Raw genomic sequence first — 17,992 nt, forward strand, 5'->3', positions numbered from 1 at the left:
GCCTGCCTCTGCCTCCTGAGTGCTGGGATTAAAGGCCTGTGCCACCACTACCTGGTGTGTCTGACCTTTCTTAAGTGACATTTGGACCTTAAGGACTGGGTGATCAAGTATTAATAACTTTTATTTATTGTTTTTGTTGCTCAATTAGGATTTTTTTCTTTCACAGGATACAAATCACTCACTTTATCTGAGTGAGTTGGGCCTTCTGTCCACAGATTCTGAACTGCAAGAAAATTCCAGTTCGGTAGGTTCCTGAGTAATTCTCTTTGAAACAGTGCAGCCAGTTGGAAGCCTCCTGTAATTAACTGTGTCAGCAGATGATGTGGAGGACTCACTTTCCTGCCTGGGACTGCCTTTGGTCTAGCCGTTCACTCGGTAGCCTTGGGTCCCAGAGATTCCTTGTGTTGCTAATGTAGGCAGATACTCGTTGAGCACTGTTCCCACCATGGAGCAGCCGCTGGGTCCCTGTGCCGCTGTGCCGCCATCAGAAACCAATGGCTTGGCCTCAAGGATGTGTCTGAATCTCAGAGTTTCTAGACTTTTCTCAACCCTGCCTGTCTTCCCTGCCTTTGGTTGTCTCCTTCTTCAAGCCCACTTCACAGGGCTTATGAAGAGGGCTCCTATGCAGACCTCCACTAAGGAGCAAGCCTGCTCCATCTTGTCTCTACGGCTCCATGATAGGCTACCACACCACTGCATGGAGTCTGATCATAAGCAGCCTGGCTGCTCTCATGGTCTCGCAACACTAGCTTTGAGGTGTGTGCTCGGCCTAGATTTTCTGCCTTCTTCGCAGTGAATAATGTAATTGAATGTGTTTTAACACGGATTGACTGACTTAGCAGTGCTATGGGAGAATGCTTCCTGTTATCAGTTGTCTTGTATGTTGAGACACCACTCAGTATAGTCCAGGCCACCCTCAACTCAGGACAGGCACCCTGCGTTAGCCTCCCAGATGCTGGGATGTGAGCTAGCATACTGAACTGGAAAACTATTTCTTGAAGTGTGGGGGTTAATAGAGTCAATGGTAGTACTTATAGACTGTAAGTTCTTATCTGGGTGTGTCAGTTCACCTCCCGCTGGTAATAGACTGAGGCAGGAGGATCACCTGAGACAGTTCTGAGTCACCTGAGATCCTGCTTTCCTTACAACTACAGAATCAGTTGTATTTGGGGGCTGGACCTAGGCAAACACAATACCCTGATTCCACCCTCACCTGGTGTGTGTGTGTGCGTGTGCGAGTGTGTGTGTGCATGTATACACTCACGCATGCACACTAGTGTGTTGTAGTACTGGGGGCTTTAACTTAGGGCCTGATGCATGCTAGGCAAATAATCTGTCTCTGAGCTAAATCCTCAGCCCAGAGAGATCAATTTCATAGCTAACATTTGCTCGTGAACATAAATGAATATATTTACACAAATAGAAAATCTTTTTAAGATTTATTTATTATTATATGTAAGTACACAGTAGGTGTCTTCAGACACACCAGAAGACAGTGTCAGATCTTATTACAGATGGTTATGAGCCACCATGTGGTTGCTGGGATTTGAACTCAGAACCTTCAGAAGAGCAGTCAGTGCTCTTAACCACTGAGCCATCTCTGCAGCCCCCACAAATAGAAAATCTTGGTTGAGAAAAAATGAAACCAGGCATCCTGGTATATGCTTCTAATCCCAGGACTTGGGAGGATGAGGCAGGAGGATTGCCAGAAATTGGTGGTAAACCTATACTGCATAAGTGAAAACTTCTCAGATAAATAAATAAAATAAAGTAAGCCAGGTTTGATACATGGGCATTAAAGAAGTGAGTACCTACAGTCCTAGCACTTGAGAGGTACAGGCAGAAAGATGACAAAGGAACTACGTTACAAAAAAAAAAAAACAAAAACAACAACAACAAAAAAACAGTACCGGGGACATTTAGAACTGAAAATTAAATAAATTCAAAGCCAGGGGCTGTCAAGACAGTTCAGTGGGTAAAGAGCTCCACATTCAAGCCTGGTGAGCCGAGTACAGTCTCGGGAGTCTCCGTAAAAGTTACAGAGAATGCCTTCCCAGAGCTGTCCTCTGATCTCCATCATATCCATGGCTCCGCTGCATGTTCGATTTATGCAAAGAAGCAACACTGTGGAAAAATTCTTCAGTTAGACTTAGCAGTGAGTCAGCAGAACAGAATCGGTTAAGTCAGAGATAGCTTCATCCGAGGACAAATGCAAAGAGAAATTAAACTTTCCATATGATTGTCATTCATATTACCGAACAAATGTCCTAGAGCTTGCTCTCAAGAAGTCTAGGATGCCCTGAGTTACCTAAGACTTCTGGGTACAGTATTCCTTTAATGTGTATTCACTCCACACATGCGCACTTGTGTGTACAAATGCACACCACTGTGCACACTTAGGAGTCAGAGGACACTGGAGTTCTGGGGATTGAACCTCAGAGTCCCATGAGCAGCCTCCTTTTTCCACAGGGCTATCTGTATTACATGGCAGAGAAGTCCAGGCTGGCCAAGACCAGGACATAAGACTTAGATTTTGGGAGCTCTGAGACCACCAGGGAAGATACCTGATAGATGAGAGCCACAAGGAGTTTGTGAGGAGTGAGGCCATTTCCAGCCTGTCATCTTTGTCAAGAAGGATCCTGTCCCCTCGTCTGTCTGTTACGCTCCTGACACCCAGTGGTTACCCCAGATTTGGAGAGTTTATTCTTTCAAGGCAAAGACACAGTCCTTAAGGCAATAGGACCAATGTGATGTTTCTTAGTAATGGGGACTTGGTACTATCAAGTGGTAAATCTATATGAGATTATTGTCGTAAGGGGCCGGTGTAAATGTGTCCTAGGGATGAACTTGATTTGCTCCAGTCTTTTGAGAAGGGGCTGGATCTGCCAGGCTGGGCCTTCTGGTTGCTAGGCTCGTCTGGACCTGGATAACTCCGCTGTTTTTCCTGCCCTGACCCAGCGCTCAGCCTGCACGCACCTCTATTGCACCTCTATTGTGGAAAGTCATTCCCATTACTTCTGCAGCCAGGGGCTTCAGCGCCTGCCCTTCCTCCCTCGTTCCTCCTCTCCCTGTCTCCCTCTGTCTCACTCTGTTTTGGAACCTTTTTTGAGGTGCTTTGTCCATGCCCAGGGGGACATGGACCATACATACTGTGAGTCATCCGGCAGTGGCACCAGCACACACAGATGACCTCTCCTGCATGGTCTTTATGCTTGGGGTCACACGCTTCCATTTGCCTGTTCTCTTGGAACACTCAGTTTAAGAAAATCATGGTAGTCCTGTGTGCACACCTGTAATCCCAACTCTTGGGAAGCAGAGGCAGGAGGATTACTACAAGTGTAGCTTGATTTATATCGTGGCCAGCTGGAGTGTACAATGAATTCAGTCCTCTGGAAACAAGAACAGAATGAAAAACTTGATTTATTATACAATACCTTCTTTGAAATAGGATCTGGCTCTATAGTCAGTCCATGCTGGCATCAGACTCACAGTGAGCCTCCTGTCAGAGTTCTGGAATTACAGGCTAGAGCCACAAAACCCTTCTTATACAGAACTCTTGTTCCATCCCCCCACCCTGCCCCGATTTCCCTCCCCCCTCTGCATGCCCCTCCTCCCTCCCTCATTCTGTGATTCACCACTGAGATGTCTTAGAGAAGTGGTGCCACTGTGCACACGCAGGTCAGAGCACAGGCTGAGATGCTGATGCTCGCCTTCTGTGTTACTTCAAGGCAGAGTCTCTGTTGTGTTTCCATTAGGCTTGCTGGTCCCTGAGCTGGGGATTCTGTTTCCTGTCCCTCTGGCTGTGAAAAGCTCGAAGCATTGCGTAGGCTCTGCAGCCTTTTCTGTGTCTTCTGCATATTCAGACTCTGGTCTTCGAACTTGGGTGGCAAGCTCCTTCATCCATTGAGCCACCCTCAGATTTCCTCCTTCCCGCCTTCCCCCCCCCCCCCCTTCTTTTTTTTTTTTTTTNCCCTAATCGTTCTCCCCCCCCCCCCTTATTTTTAAGTTTGCACTTTTGTGACAGGATCTCACTCTGTAGCCCAGGCCAGCGTTAACAGTCCTGCTCTCCTTAGCCTCCAGGATCCTGTGATTACAGGCAAGGGCCAACCATGCCTGGATAGATTGCTTTCAATCATTTGCAGTTCACATAAAATATTTTAGCCAGACAGTGATGGAGCACACCTTTAATTTTAGCACTTTGGAGGCCTCTCCCCCCTTTATGAAGCTGGTAGCAGGCAGTGTTAGCCCTTTCTTGGCAGCCTTTTCTGACCCTCACCAACCTAAGCTTTATGGGGATTAAGCCTACATGTGTTTCATTCTCTTTAAAGAAGGGTTCACTTTGGCTTAATTAACATGAGTTTCCATGACGCAAATTACAGCAATAATGTACAGATTATAATCTCATTTATTTGTAGGATTTGGTCTTTTAAACAGGATTTATAAGATTTATATTTACTTTTGTGTACATGAGTGTTTTGCTTGCACGCTCCATGGCTATAGCCCATGGAGGCCAGAAGAGGGTGTTGAGTTCCCTGGAACTAGAGTTATAATGACTGATAGCACCACATCAATCCAGGGTACACCCTACTCCCAAACCCCCTCCCACTCCCAAAGCCCCTCCTCTTTTTTTTTTTCAACTCTTCCCTCCAACCCCCTTCCCTTCTCCGGCTCGCTCTGGCCCCGCTCATCCTGGCCCTACTCATCCTGGCCCCACTCATCCTGGCCCATAGGTTTTTTTATTTGTTTCTCATTATGGATGGTTGTGAACCACCATGTGATTGCTGGGATTTGAACTCATGACCTCCTGAAGAGCAGTCAGTGCTCTTAACCACTGAGCCATCTCACCAGGCCCACCCTCCTTAAATGCCATAGAGTAAACATTTCAGCTTTGTGGAGCCCGTAGTCCCTGTCACAGCTACTTGTCCCTGCTGTTGTATTGTGAAAACGGCATCTCTGTGCACATGTCTGCATTCCAGGAGAACTTTAGACAGAGCCACTGATTCTTCATGTCTCAGTTTCAGGGAAAGGCGTTCCTTTGCAGAAGGAGGAGACAGAGATAAATGCCAGCCATGACAGCTCACACCTGTGGTCCCAATGCACAAAGACTAAGGCAGTAGGATCAGCTAGTTCAGCACCAGCCTGAGCAATTTAATGAGACCCTGTCTCAAAAAACAGAGAGTACTGGGGATGTAGGTTGGAGTGGAAGGCTGGGTCAGTCTCTAAGACCTACAAAGAAGCTAGAGGCAGGAACATATCAAACGGTCATTCTGGTTCCCCTGCTTGTGTGTGCTCTTCATGGGAGGACTTTGTCAGGATGGCAAATCTCACAGCTCTCTCCCTGTCAGACACAGGACCAGGACCTCAGCACAATTTCACCAGCAATCATTTTTGAATCAATGTTCCAGAATTCTGACGACCCTGCGATTCAGGACGACCCTCTGCAGACAGGTGAGCTTCACGTTTCAGTCCACCCGTTTCCAACCCCGTAAAGCTCAAGGAAGGTCTCCTTTTCAGGCTCTTGTTGGCTTTAGAAAAACTGCAGGAGCTGTGGCAGTTTTCTCCTTGTAGTGTGCTGCTTTGTTCACGAGTGGACGAGAGCCACAAATGAGCTGCCTTCTATGTGTAGGTAACGCTTGTTAGAATGGAAGCGTCTGTGTGATGTAGCTTTCCACAGCCAGATGTCTCCTGACTAATCGCGCCAACAGAGCTTACCTCTGCCCTTTGCAGAAGAAAAACACGACACTTTTGTTCTAGTCGGGTTTGCTTAGTGCCTGTCTGTGTATGATCAGGAAGCCTGGCACTAAGCCTTGGACCTAAGGCAAGGAGGCAGGCAGTGAAGTGTTCAGCAGGCCAGCTAGCAGTGATGTGATTGGCCCGTAAAGACTTTCTCTGTGGTGCCTCTAAGCCCTGAGACGTGGATACATGTTTCTACTTTTCCTTGACAGCTGCCTTGATTGACAGTTTTAACGGTGATGCAGAGTCTGTCAGTGATATCCCACCGCCTGCAGGAAATTCAGCGTCTTTGTCTCTTCCACTCGTACTGCAGCCCGGCATCGCCGAGCCACCCCAGCCTCTACTACCAGCGGCAGCTCCGTCCGCTCCTCCACCCGCTCCCTCCCTAGGACCTGGTTCCCAGCCAGCTGCATTTGGCAGCCCCCCTGCTCTCTTACAACCTCCAGAAGTGCCTGTTCCCCACAGCACACAGTTTGCTGCTAATCATCAAGAGTTTCTTCCGCACCCCCAGGCGCCACCCCAGACCATCGTACCAGGACTTTCTGTTGTTGCTGGGGCTCCTGCATCAGCAGCAACAGTGGCGTCAGCCGTGGCAGCACCAGCCCCACCACAAAGTACTACTGAGCCCCTGCCTGCTATGGTCCAGACTCTGCCCCTGGGTGCCAACTCTGTCCTAACTAATAATCCCACCATAACCATCACCCCAACTCCCAACACAGCAATCCTGCAGTCCAGCCTAGTCATGGGAGAACAGAACTTACAGTGGATATTGAACGGTGCCACCAGTTCACCACAAAACCAAGAACAAATTGTAAGTATTACTCATAAGCACACCCAGTGGAGTGACATGCATACAGAGGACCATGTCTGTCTGTCCATCTGGCCCTCTTCCTTCCTCCCTTCCTCCCTCCCTCCCTCCCTCTCTCCTCTCTCTCTCCCTCCCTTTCTTCCTTCTTCCCTCCCTCCCCCTCCCTCCCATCCCCCTCTCTCTTCTCCTTCCTTCCTTCCTTCCTTCCTTCCTTCCTTCCTTCCTTCCTTCCTTCCTTCCAGCAGTACTGGGAATTGAAACTAGGGCTTCACACATGTGAGGCAAGTGCTGTACCACTGAGTGTATCCCCAGCCTTCAGTTTTATATTTCAAAAGGGAAATGACTAGCATGTCTGCCTTGAAACACATATCCATGAAGCAATTTTTCCCCAGTAAAGTATTGCAGATCCAGGGGAGGGGATGCATCTAAGATAAAGACCAAAAAAAAGAAAAAAAACTTGAAAGTTTACCTGTCGAATATTCACTCTGAGGCTAATCACATCATGTAGTGCCACACAGGCCTGCATAGCCTGTGGCCCGAGGGTAGCGTGAGTCCCAGGAGAGCACTGGTTTCAAATCAACGTTAGCAGATCACGAACATTTGCCTTATAACCTCAGAAAGTTGGACTCTCCTTTCAAGGGAGCAGACCCACGCATTGCCACGCGTGCTGAGCACGTCCAGGCCCCTAGGGTACTTTTCTAAGAATTTGTTCTTAATGACTCTGGAAATAACGTGGTCATCATGTCCTTGTGTCTTGAGAGCCTAGTTGCCAGATTTTATGCTGGAGGATACAGAAAAGTGAAAAGCATGATTTATTTTAAGATGCACATCAAGTAAGAAGACTAAAATATTAATATTACCAACAGGTAAAGAAAATGCCAGCAGTAAAGCCAAGCCAAGCCAAGCCCTTCGCTGGGGCTCTTCCCTAAGCCTGTGCCCTCTCAGAGGGTGCTTATTGGTTCTGAGAGGAGGAACATGGCACACCATCTTATGTGTGGAGCACAGTTCTGGGGACATCTCTTGGTGGCAGTTGTCTGTACCTGCTAGCTTTTATTTATTTGTTTGTTTGTTCGTTTATTGAGATAAGGCTACACAGCCCTGGCTGTCCTGGAAATCATTCTGTAGACCAGGTTGGTGTTAAATTCCCAGATAACTGCCTGCCTCTGCCTCCGCCTCCTGAGTGCTGAGATAAAAGGCCTGGCTCTTCTAAACTGTCTTGCTTGTCTTTTTTTTTTAATGTTTTTTTTTCTTTTCAGATTTATTTTAAGTTTTGTATATGAATGTGTTGTCTGTATGTCTGTCCGCCCTGTGCCAGCCTGGTGCCCTCAGAAACCACAATAGGATGATTGGCCCATCATGTAAAGTTGAGGTTTGAATGGGCAGGCTGTCCTCAGAGCTGTGCTTCCACTGGAGAGTCCAGCCCCTCAGAGGCTTGCCCGACCACACAGATCAAGTGGGCCCTGAGCCCTGGCTTTAAACAAACTGCAACCGCTATTTGGAAATGGCTGGGCAGCCACCTTTGGAGGCCGCTTGTTTGCTTGTTGGATGGTTGGAGTCACTGGAATAGCCTTTCCAGTATCCTGTCCCAGTTGGCCGCCAAGAGTCTTTATTGTTTTTCTGGATCTGCCCTTGGGGAGCTGTTAAAGCAAATGTTCTTCTTTTCCCATGTGAATCATTTACATATGTTTAAATATGAATCATTTACATATATTTAAATCTGGGCCTCATGCCTATAGTTCCTTTGCTTAGGATGTATGGGCAAAAGCATGTTTAAGGCCAGCCTGGGCTCTAAAGCCAGATCCTATGTGTTCACCTCTGCCCAGAAGTAAAGTGGGGGAGAGGACCAAGCACTGGTACCTCCCTCCATCCTTTCTTTTTTATCCCCGTGTTGGGGACTAAGCCAATGCAGCTGCTCTACTACTGAGCTATACTCTGCAGCCTTGCATCAGTTCATTTTATGGTTCTTTCTGTATCGTAGTCAGAAATCAGAATTCTCCCTAGACTCACCCAGCATATTTTGTTGTGCTTTAAATAGGAGAGAGGGAGAGGGAGAGGAAGGAAGAAAGGGAGGGAGGGGCAAGGATGCAAGGGAGGGAGGGAGGGAGGTCATCTAGAGACAGGAGATGGTGTACAACTTTAATCTCAGTTCTTGGGAGGCAGAGGCAGGCGGATCTCTGTGAGTTCAAGGCCAGCCTGGTCTACAGAGTGAGTTCCGGGACAGCCAGGGCTACACAGAGAAACCCTGTCTCAAAAACAAACAAACAAAAAAGGATGCCCCTTTAAGACAAGACTTGAAGAATACAGAAATTTTTTATGTGAATGGGTGTTTTGCTTGCATATATATGTCTGTGTACCACATGTGTGCAGGCCAGCAGATGGCATTAGGTCCCCAGGAACTAGAGATAGAGGCTGCCATGTAGATGCTGGGAATTGAACTCTGGTCCTCTGGTCCTCTGAACAACCAATGCTAAGTGCTGAGCCATCTCTCCAACCCCTAGAAACCCTTCAATATAATAGGAAGTAAAGTAGAATTCTAATACAGGTTTGTTTGTTTGTTTGGAATTTTTGTTGTTGTTTGGTTTTGGGTTTGTTTTGTGTTTTTGTGGTTTGTTCCATTTTTTGAGATGAGGGTATCTTGCATTAGGTCTGATCTCTTACTCACTATGTAGCTAAGGCTGGCCTAGAGCTTCTAGCCTCATGAGTACTGCGTTCCTGTGCACAGTTTATGGTCTTGATGTTAACAATACAGAGGCTGCTATCTCCTGGCTGCTCTAGGCTGAGTGTTCTGCACCAGCTCGTTCATCTTCAGGGTCCTTGAGAGGCTCTTCCGTCATTACCCCAGCTTTTATAGGGAACCGTGGTTCTAATAAGTTAAATCACTTGGCTATGATCTCAGGTTGGGAGGTAGAGGCAAGTGTATCAGAAGTTCATGGCCAGCCTGGGTTACATAGTGAGAACTTGTCTCAAAAGACAGAACAAAAACGAATGACAAAGTCCAAATCACTGGACATGAATCTCGTTTAGCCAAGTCCCAAGACCCGCAGTGGGACTGTCCTGAGCCTTGGAGTTCTGTGTGCTCATGATGGATATCTTATGATGTGCTTATGATGGATACTTAGGCTGCCCTGGGTGAGCACTGTAGACCCTGGGGAGGGGGCAGAAGGAACATTATTGCTTTCACAGGAGAATTGGGGCGGACAAAACCAGCCCAGACCTCTCTCTGAGAAGGCCGTCATTTGGGAAAAGCACCTTGAAGGGGTCTCTGGACACACAGAGTCCAGTGGATTAAGCAGCACCTGGGAGGAGAGAAGTAACGGGGACAAAGCTAGCAATAATGACGTCAGACAGGCCAGTGAGCTCATCAGTCAGCGCACAAACAAGAAGCCGGGACACTGAGGGTTCTGTCTTTTGGGTGAGCACTACAGCTGGGGCTTTGGAGCCTGAGATGGTTGCCCTATTAGATTGGCCATTGATGTGATTTTGTTGTGTTTCCCTCAGCAGCAAGCATCGAAAGTGGAGCAGGTGTACTTCACCACTGCTGTACCAGTGGCCAGTAGCACAGGTATGGAATCCGCGTAAGGAAGTTCTCTGACCTGACCTCTCTGACCTTGCTTCACTTGTTAATTTTTTAAGTTGACATTCTGTAGTTCACTGAGTAGCCCATGTTCTCATGGTGACCAGAAGCCAGCGTGCTGCTGGTAAAAACGTGGGCTCCAGCCTTTATGTAGTCCAAGGGTTTCCTCTCAGATAGAGCTTGTAAGCAGATCCAGGGGGAGTTAAATCACAGTTAGCCTAGGAGGCCAGTGACTCTCGGGGCTCCTGTCTAATTACAGGAAGCAGCAGCAGCAGCTGGGTCAGAAACAGAGCTGCAGGGGACTCCGCTCCATCTCAGTCCTCCTTTGCTTTTTTACTGGTACTGAGGACTGAACCCAGAAACTCACACAAGCTCTCCCCCACCGAGCTGTAGCCCCAGCCAGAAAAGTTTCACTGGAAACTTTTTCTTTTTATGTATTAGACCTGGAACCAGGTGTGGTGGTGCATGCCTGCGCTGCCAGCACTGTGGGGCTAAGGCCAGGATCATTGAGAGAACTTAGCTCTCGAGTTCCAGGTTAGCCTGGACTGCCTAGGTCACTATGCAGTGGCAGTCGAACTGAAATAATTAAGGGGGGCTGGGCAGTGGTGCCGTGTGCACTCAGGAGGCAGAGGAAGGCAGATCTCTGTAAGTTTGAGGCCAGCCTGATCTACAGAGTGATTTCCTGGACAACCAGGGCTACACAGAGAAACCTTGTCTTGGAAAACAACAGGGGCTCAGAGAGATTACTTGCCTCCCAAAGGCCATAAATGAACCTGTAGGAAGCCCTTTGACTACCTCATCTCACCCTGTGTCCTCTTAGTAGCCTTCAGCTCTGTTGTACACAGAACCTGGCTGAGGACAGAGCGTATGTGTGCATGACACACGTGGGGGTGAAATCCATGAGAATGGATACGAATGGGCCCACGTGCCTGGCTGGGTGGAGAGATCACTCGACATCTCCCACACGTCAAACATGAGCCACATAGAGAAGCGCACTGACCTCAGGAGCTGGGGTCGGAGCAGGTCCTGTGCTGTGTGGAGAGGGTATGGAATGTAAGCAGCAATGCTGTGTGCCTGTGCCTGGTGCTCAGTACTGCCTCCAGTGGTTAGTCACTAGCACAGCCCGCAGGGGCCACCACCTGGGGCAGGAACAGAGCAGGGAACCAGCTGGTCCTTGAAAGATGCGGGAGGGAGAGACCAGAGTATGAAGAGGAGTCGGGTGATGTCTGCTGTGGCTGTGGCACAGAGGAACAGGGGGCATCTAGATTATGTGGGTGGCTCTTCTAAGAAGGAAGCATCATCGTGGATAGGAGAATCTGCACAGGCTTTTTCCCTGAGAAAGAACCCGGACCAGTTTAAAGCATAGCAAACGCCAATGCATGGCACCTCTCCTGCCTGTCTCGCCTGCCTCCCTCCCAGCAGTCGGGTCCCCCAGTCCTTACTCCCCTGCCCCTCACGCCTGTTCCTGGCCACTTGAAGAGCAGTCTCTCTTGCCTCTCTCACAGGGAGCTCTGTTCAGCAGATTGGCCTCAGTGTTCCTGTGATCATCATCAAACAAGAGGAGGCCTGTCAGTGTCAGTGCGCGTGCCGGGACTCTGCGAAGGAGCGGGCGGCCGGCCGGAGAAAGGGATGTTCTTCCCCACCCCCTCCAGAGCCGAACCCCCAGCCTCCTGATGGGCCCAGCCTGCAGCTGCCACCCTAGACTTCTCCCTCATCCCTGCCCCCCACCCACCCTCCTCCGCTGGACCCTCTTCCTGGGAGCACAGCAGACAGGCTGAGGCTCCTCAGACCCTCCAAAATGTTAAGTGCCATGGATGTGTGAGAGTTCCTGTCCCTCCAGAGCCTGGACACGCCGTCCAATCCGGTTCACAGTGAAGCACTACTGCAGGGGTAGAGGAAAGAGCCTGGCCAGCAGCTTCTCCATGGGAAGGGCCTGTGCGCACACCCCTCCAGGAACAGGGTGAGCAGGAAGGACCGGGTGTGATGCTGTCATCATGGGGTCAGAAATTGGAAGGATGAAGAAATCTGCCATCTGAAAGCTCACCTTTCAGACGTATTTTCTTTACTCATATCCCAGGAACATCCATTTTAAGGAACTGATCTTTGGAGGAAAAAACAAAAAAAAAGAAAAAAAAAAAGAAAAAAAAAGGCTAAGTTATAAGTGAACTGTCTGGCTGCACTGTGTGTCACTTTTGCTTATTGTTATGTGAACTTGGAAATTAAGGTTACGTGTATGCATAAAAGTTCTAAATGAAAGGGTGTGGTTTCCATCACTTTGGCACTGCCCATCATTTGCACTGGGGTCACTGTGGATTGGGCAGGAGAGGTCACTGTGCCAGGTGAGGCTCCTCTTCTGTGTCTGTTTAATCTGAGGCAGCACCTGGAGGGCCAGGCCACCGCTCTGTGAAAGCCGGTAGTGGCTAGGGCAGGCGAGAGCGTGAGTTAGACAGGGTGAGTTGCTTTGTTGTCGGCACTTGTTTTCTGTGGAGCTTGGGGTAGATGCAGAGGGGCCTGCCCTGTGTCCTGCTCAGTCCTAGCGGGCAGCCACAGGCCTCCTGGCCAGAGGAAAGATGTGGTTCTGCAGGGCCCAGAGGCAGTTGTTGACAGCTCTGTTGATAATGTGCTAGGCCCTAGAGCTATCTAGCACAGCCGCGGTCTTGCCTTCTAGGCTCTGTCCATCTCTCCGTGCTTGTCGGTGCTTGAGGCTTGGAGTTCATCCCCCCTAAGGAAGCAACCCTGTTTTATCCTAAAGTGAACGAGAAGCTTCTGGCCAGTGGATGCCAGGGTCTTCCTGCCTTTGATGATGTTCGTTTCCTCAGAGCGGAAGGGCTACTCTTCCAGAGAAGGTGCAGAGCTAAGGGAGTTAGATGGTGAGGCAGCAGGTGGTCGGCGGGCATTCTGGTACCCAGTTCTAGCCAGGCTTTTGGTTATCCTCTCCCATCTGCATGTCTCATGTCTCTTAGATTTGCATACAGTGCAAAGGAGGATGTGATCTATAAACGAAAAGGAATAAAAACCTAAAATGATGATATTCTACTCAGGGTAAAACAAACAAACAAAAAAATTCCCCTTCCACCAAAAAGCCTGAAGCTTGCAGTCAGTTTACCTCATTTGGAATGTTTTGTTGAGTTGTGTTACAGGAATTTTTTTTTTTATTAGTGTATAGAATTATACCCATCTTCTTGCCTTTGGCTCCTGGTTATTGCCTCTTCAAACATAAGTACAATCTATAGGAGAATGGGGGTGTGGCTGTCCTTCAGCTATTTACTGTAGCCATTAGGGCTTGGCAAGGTCAGAAGGTAGCTGGGTGTGGAACTGCCTCCAGCAAAGAGCAGGGTCTGGTGCCCAACCAGGACAACCAGAGAGTGTAGGTTGCCTTCCTGCAGACTGGGCCTTTCCTCAGAGCCAGCTAGGATGGTGACCCTTGTCTTTAGGCAAGATATTTAGGGACAATTGGCCAAGAGGGTCATGGCAGCAGTGTTGAGAAATGGCACAGATACAAGCAGCTGTCCACTTCCAGGATTGGACCAGGAGTATGAATTTCTGATGTTCAACACCCCCACACCCCACACACACCCAAAAAAGGTTGATGGATTTGGACAACCATAGACCTCGCAGGCAGGAATCTGCAAGGTGGGAGGAGCCCTCTGTCTAACCGTGGTTAGTCCTTCTGGGGACCAGCTGCTTGAGTGTAGATTGTCCTCTGCTGTCTCTAGGACTTGTTCTCACAGGAAGCTTTGCACTCGGGCCCTCACTCATTTCTCTTCTCTGAGGAGAGCAGCGAATGGGATTCCAAAGTGAGCTTGTATCAAGGGGTAGTAATGGCCCTCCCACTCACGCTGCCTATGACGACCTGGGAGCATGTATGGAAGGTTTTAATGGTTTAAATATGGCTTCTTGGTTAGCTAGGGCTGTGCTCTTAATGGTCCATTCCTAGGTTATTGGCTTTTCACCCTCCACAGTTGGGGTGGTGAAGAAACATCTGAGCAGTGTTGAGGCTGAAGTGTTTCTAGGTGAAGGAGCTAAGTGATTTTAGAACATAAGAGACTCTCAGAGCCAAAGAGCTTTTGGAAAGTGAGGGCTCTGCTTGCAGTCGGTGGTTGTGGAGAGCCAGTGTATGAAACAGGGTAGACAGACACTTTGGCCATGCTGTACCAGTGGTCCTTCCCCCAGCTTTCCACAAGCCCAGCCTCTAACGCCAAGGACCTTGGAGAAGTGGGAGCGTCCTGGTTAAACCCTTCATGCAGTGGCTTCTCCAGGGAATGACCTTAGGGTAAGGCCGAGAAGAGGGAATTCTGGCAGGTGGATGTAAGCCTTTCCATCCACGACAGCCATCACCACTGTCATCCTGTAGACAAGACTTCTTCCAAGAGACTAGTCGGCAGCAGGGCTGGTGGACCTAGGGGGTGGTCAGGTAATCTTGGTCCCACCCAATTGCCTTATAAATGTGGTCCTTCCAAGGCAGGAGGGTAAGGCTGAGGGAAGAGAGCTCTGTCCTTGAGAACCACTGTCCTCTATTGCCTTTGGGTCATAAGATGATGGTACAGTGCCAAGGAGAAGTTTGGGGTGTGGAGAGCCCCCTAGGGACTTCCCTTTCAGAGTCAGTAGATGGGAAAAGGTGGTTATCCGGGTCAAGGCAGTGGGCTGATGGGGTAATGGCGGTGCCTGAGGTTTTCCTGAGGCTTTGTATGATGCTGAATGTGTCCAGAGGGACAAATTTGCAGAACCTCATATTGATATTTTAAAGAAATAATAAAATAAAAAGCACTTTAGGTTACTTTATCTTTAACCCAATTGCTGCAATTTTTGTTGTGTATGTATATTTACATATATATACCTTCCCCAAAGTTTTATTTTTTTGCTCAGAATAAAAGTTAAGTTGAGGTGTAAAAAGAAGAGCACTTACTTGGGTGCAATATATGTGTAGCTTGACAGTCGCTATCCCATGTGGCCCTGGCCTGGCCTATGCTGAAGCTGGTGGCCACAGGGAACCACTATTAGCATCTCAGCAGCTGCTCAATCTATGCAAGCCTTCCCGTGTGTCCGGGGCGCCCCCCTCAGGCCCTCCGAGGAACTGCTGCAGCTGTTTTACTGTTGAGGCCCCTTTTCAACTACTCCGTCCCCTGCTCTCTTTCCCCTCTTCCCCAGGACAAAATGATTCCTGAAAGGAAGGGTCAGTTGTTCCTAGGTAGAAACCTGGCACCTTTAGACTTTCATCTTTGTAATCACATCCATTGAAGGGAAAGCATCTCCAGTATCACTGAGACTGTTGAACTGCACTACTGCTGCGAATTTTACAGCTTTTTTTTCACAGCCCCAATCAGAAATATGTTGGAAGGCTCTCTGCACCACCTCTGTTGGCTCAAAAGCAGAATGACTTCTATGCTTCATCAAATCCATTTACGAAGCCGTTAATGACCCCCCTTACTGGCTCCCACTTAAATTCCCAACTGTAGAGGCATTTTAAATATACTCCAGCCAAGGCAAGATTTTCACAGACGAAGTTTACAAGTGGTTGTGCTGTGACATAGATGGGAAACTGTCCATCTCTTCTCTGAGGCAGAAGGGGACGAGCCATAAAACTGGATCACCATATTTCTGATTGGTCTGCCTGCTCTGTTTCTTGCATGTTCTTGGGTCTTGTTTCTTATGCCCCTGCTCTTGGGGAGGTTGGTCATTAGCCTGGGCATCTCTCTGTTCTGGAGGCTTGAGGACTTCTCAGTCTGCATTGAAAATGCAAATTTAATTGGATCTGTCAAGGTATATTACAGAACAACCTTTTCCTAGAACTGGTATGTAAAAACCATACACTGCTCCTTGGTGGTGGCCTACTGGGACAAAAATAGATGATAATGTCATGTCACTTTCTCAATTCAATGCAATTTCTACTTTTTTTTTTTTTTTTTTTTTACAGGTAATGTTTTCATAAAAGTTTTTTCCACCAAAATCTAGGGTGTTTATTGCAGTATCCCCACGTCCCTCAAGGTGCCAAGTCAGGGGCTTGCCCGCCCTTGCCTCGGGTGTTGTCAGGCTTCCCAAGGGCTGTCTGAGTCAACAGCCTGCATCTTTGGTTGTGCTCTGGAGAAGATGTCACTGAGGTTGGAGTTCCAGGCATCTATTCCCCTTTCCTGCAAATTCCCTATCGCAGTTTGGGGAAGGTGACTGGAAAACAGGCTTTTCTGGTTGTCTGGCTCAGATCTAGCCAGAAAAGGCCACAAACTCTTTTCTAACACAAACTAATCATTGGCCAGTGGTCTTGGTGACAAGTCCCAAATAGTTTTATTTGAATTATGTAAAAGTATCAAGTTTATTTTAAATGTAAAACATGGGAACAACGGACTTCCACTGAGCGATATGAAAACGTTACAGGTTCAGTACTTCCAAAGGAAGAAACCTCCAACCCCCACAAAGAATAAATACGAATTTGTATTTTTGAAGAATGTGAAATAATAGTGTTTGCTTAATTGCTCATTTTGTATAAACTTAATATTGTACTTTAAAATATCTGCTATGAAGTGAAAATTTAACTTTTTGGAGTTGAAAAAGCAATATTAAATACTAATGAAATCTTAATTAAATGCTTATTTAAATCTGGTAGTACCTGTGGCATTACTTCCCATCCTTGTCCCTGGGTGACACTCTCTTTCCCACTCCCAGCCATCAAGTCTTGGAGGGACAGAAAAGAAAGGTCAGTCACCGGGATCTGCAGATTTCCTTTTAATCAAGACTCTGCTCAAGTGTTTTGTGGGGCTGAGCCCCCAAAACATGAAATGAACATGTAATACCACCTGGAACCCCCAAAGCAGGCCAGACCACTCTGGCCAGCACTGCTGGCTTCCCGAATCCGAGTACTCAAGACTGGATGTTCCGTTGGCTACATTTCAAAGCACAGTACTGCCTTCAGCCAGGACGACGTGGGAGTGAACCCAGCGGCTAGTAGAGTTGCCATCCCAGGCTGAGGGCCAAGTGCCAGCAACTGCCCGTGAAGACTGGCCCCTTTTAGTGAAGGGAGTTGGTCACAGTCCAGTCACCGGCCCTGGAAAGGGACAGAAGTCAGGGTGCCCGGCTAGGGTATGATCAAGACTCCGCGGCTCCGTCGCCAGCATCCTTCGGAAGGCCACCTCTGGCCGATACAGATGGCTGGGGCGGCGCTCCAGACTTGGCTGAACCGTTCTAGTTGGAACAGAAAAGGGGAAAAAAAAAAAAAATGAGCCCGGAGGAAAGGCCTTAAGTTAGGCCCCACAAGAATAAGGCCACTTGGCATCTTGACAGTACCATACTTTTTCAAAACCTGGCTCAGATCAAAGGAAGTTAAGCGTTGGGGATGCTCTTCCACCTGCCTCCTTTGGGGCGGGGTTAGGGGGTGGGGAGCGCGAGCTTGGCCAGTGCAGTGAGTGGGGAGCGCCCACCTCCCCAGGTCCAGCCCGGAGAGGGCACCGGGCACTGACCCCGCCACCAGCCGGTTCTGGGCGCCGGCGGCCCAGCTGCCGCAGCATCTCCTCACAGGCGGCGATGGTGTCCAGGAGCTGCCGCTGCCGCTGCTCCACGGCGTCCAGCAGTTGCTGGGCGCGTTCATCTCGGGGCGGCTGCGGGGGTGGCCTCCCGCCGAGCCCCAACCCCGCCTTCCCACGGTCCACGCCGGCAGCCTCCCTACCCGGGAGAGAGACGGCGTCAGGGCCCGGCGTCAGGGCTGGGCGGCGCGAGGTCGCGGCCCCAACCCCCCGCCCCGCCGGCCCGCTCTCACCCCCGTGACCAGCCGGCGCCGGGACCCCACTCCATCGCCGCCCGTGCCACCCGCCCACCACCCCTCCGCAGTCCGCCCCCCCGCGCCGCGCGACCAGTCCGCGACGCCGAGCCCCGCCCCGTCCCCACCGTTC

General features: G+C 49.2%; 2 protein-coding genes across 3 annotated transcripts in view; one reads left to right on the top strand and one right to left on the bottom strand.

Annotated features, from left to right (window-relative positions):
- The window catches only part of Mtf1 (metal regulatory transcription factor 1), a 45,113-nt gene extending 28,727 nt beyond the window's left edge, over positions 1 to 16,386 (top strand). The window contains exons 7-11 of one of the 2 annotated variants that reach the window (XM_029539591.1): positions 167 to 244; positions 5,346 to 5,448; positions 5,946 to 6,544; positions 10,043 to 10,103; positions 11,621 to 16,386. In XM_029539591.1, coding sequence (XP_029395451.1) covers positions 167 to 244; positions 5,346 to 5,448; positions 5,946 to 6,544; positions 10,043 to 10,103; positions 11,621 to 11,817 — 1,038 coding nt within the window. In that variant the 3' untranslated portion in view covers positions 11,818 to 16,386. Of the gene's footprint in view, positions 1 to 166; positions 245 to 5,345; positions 5,449 to 5,945; positions 6,545 to 10,039; positions 10,104 to 11,620 lie in introns of both variants that reach the window. The other variant, XM_021200322.2, reaches the window with a different exon arrangement.
- Positions 16,387 to 16,817: 431 nt separating this feature from the next.
- On the bottom strand, positions 16,818 to 17,917 carry C6H1orf122 (chromosome 6 C1orf122 homolog). The gene is made up of 2 exons (XM_029539593.1): positions 17,525 to 17,917; positions 16,818 to 17,288 (listed from the first exon to the last, which is right to left on the bottom strand). Exons 1-2 carry the CDS (start codon positions 17,609 to 17,611, stop codon positions 17,193 to 17,195), a joined length of 183 nt encoding a protein of 60 aa, XP_029395453.1. The 5' UTR covers positions 17,612 to 17,917; the 3' UTR covers positions 16,818 to 17,192.
- Between the last annotated feature and the right edge of the window lie 75 nt (positions 17,918 to 17,992).

Source organism: Mus pahari, chromosome 6 (assembly GCF_900095145.1).
Source record: "Mus pahari chromosome 6, PAHARI_EIJ_v1.1, whole genome shotgun sequence".
Lineage (NCBI taxonomy): Eukaryota > Metazoa > Chordata > Mammalia > Rodentia > Muridae > Mus > Mus pahari.

Bases quoted from the DNA above. Each gene is read 5' to 3' on its own strand.
- C6H1orf122 (XM_029539593.1), bottom strand. From the start codon at position 17,611: ATGCTGCGGCAGCTGGGCCGCCGGCGCCCAGAACCGGCTGGTGGCGGG. The intron at 17,289-17,524 runs GTGGGCGCTCCC...TGTTCCAACTAG, and splicing joins TCCGGGCTGGACCTGGGGAG to AACGGTTCAGCCAAGTCTGG.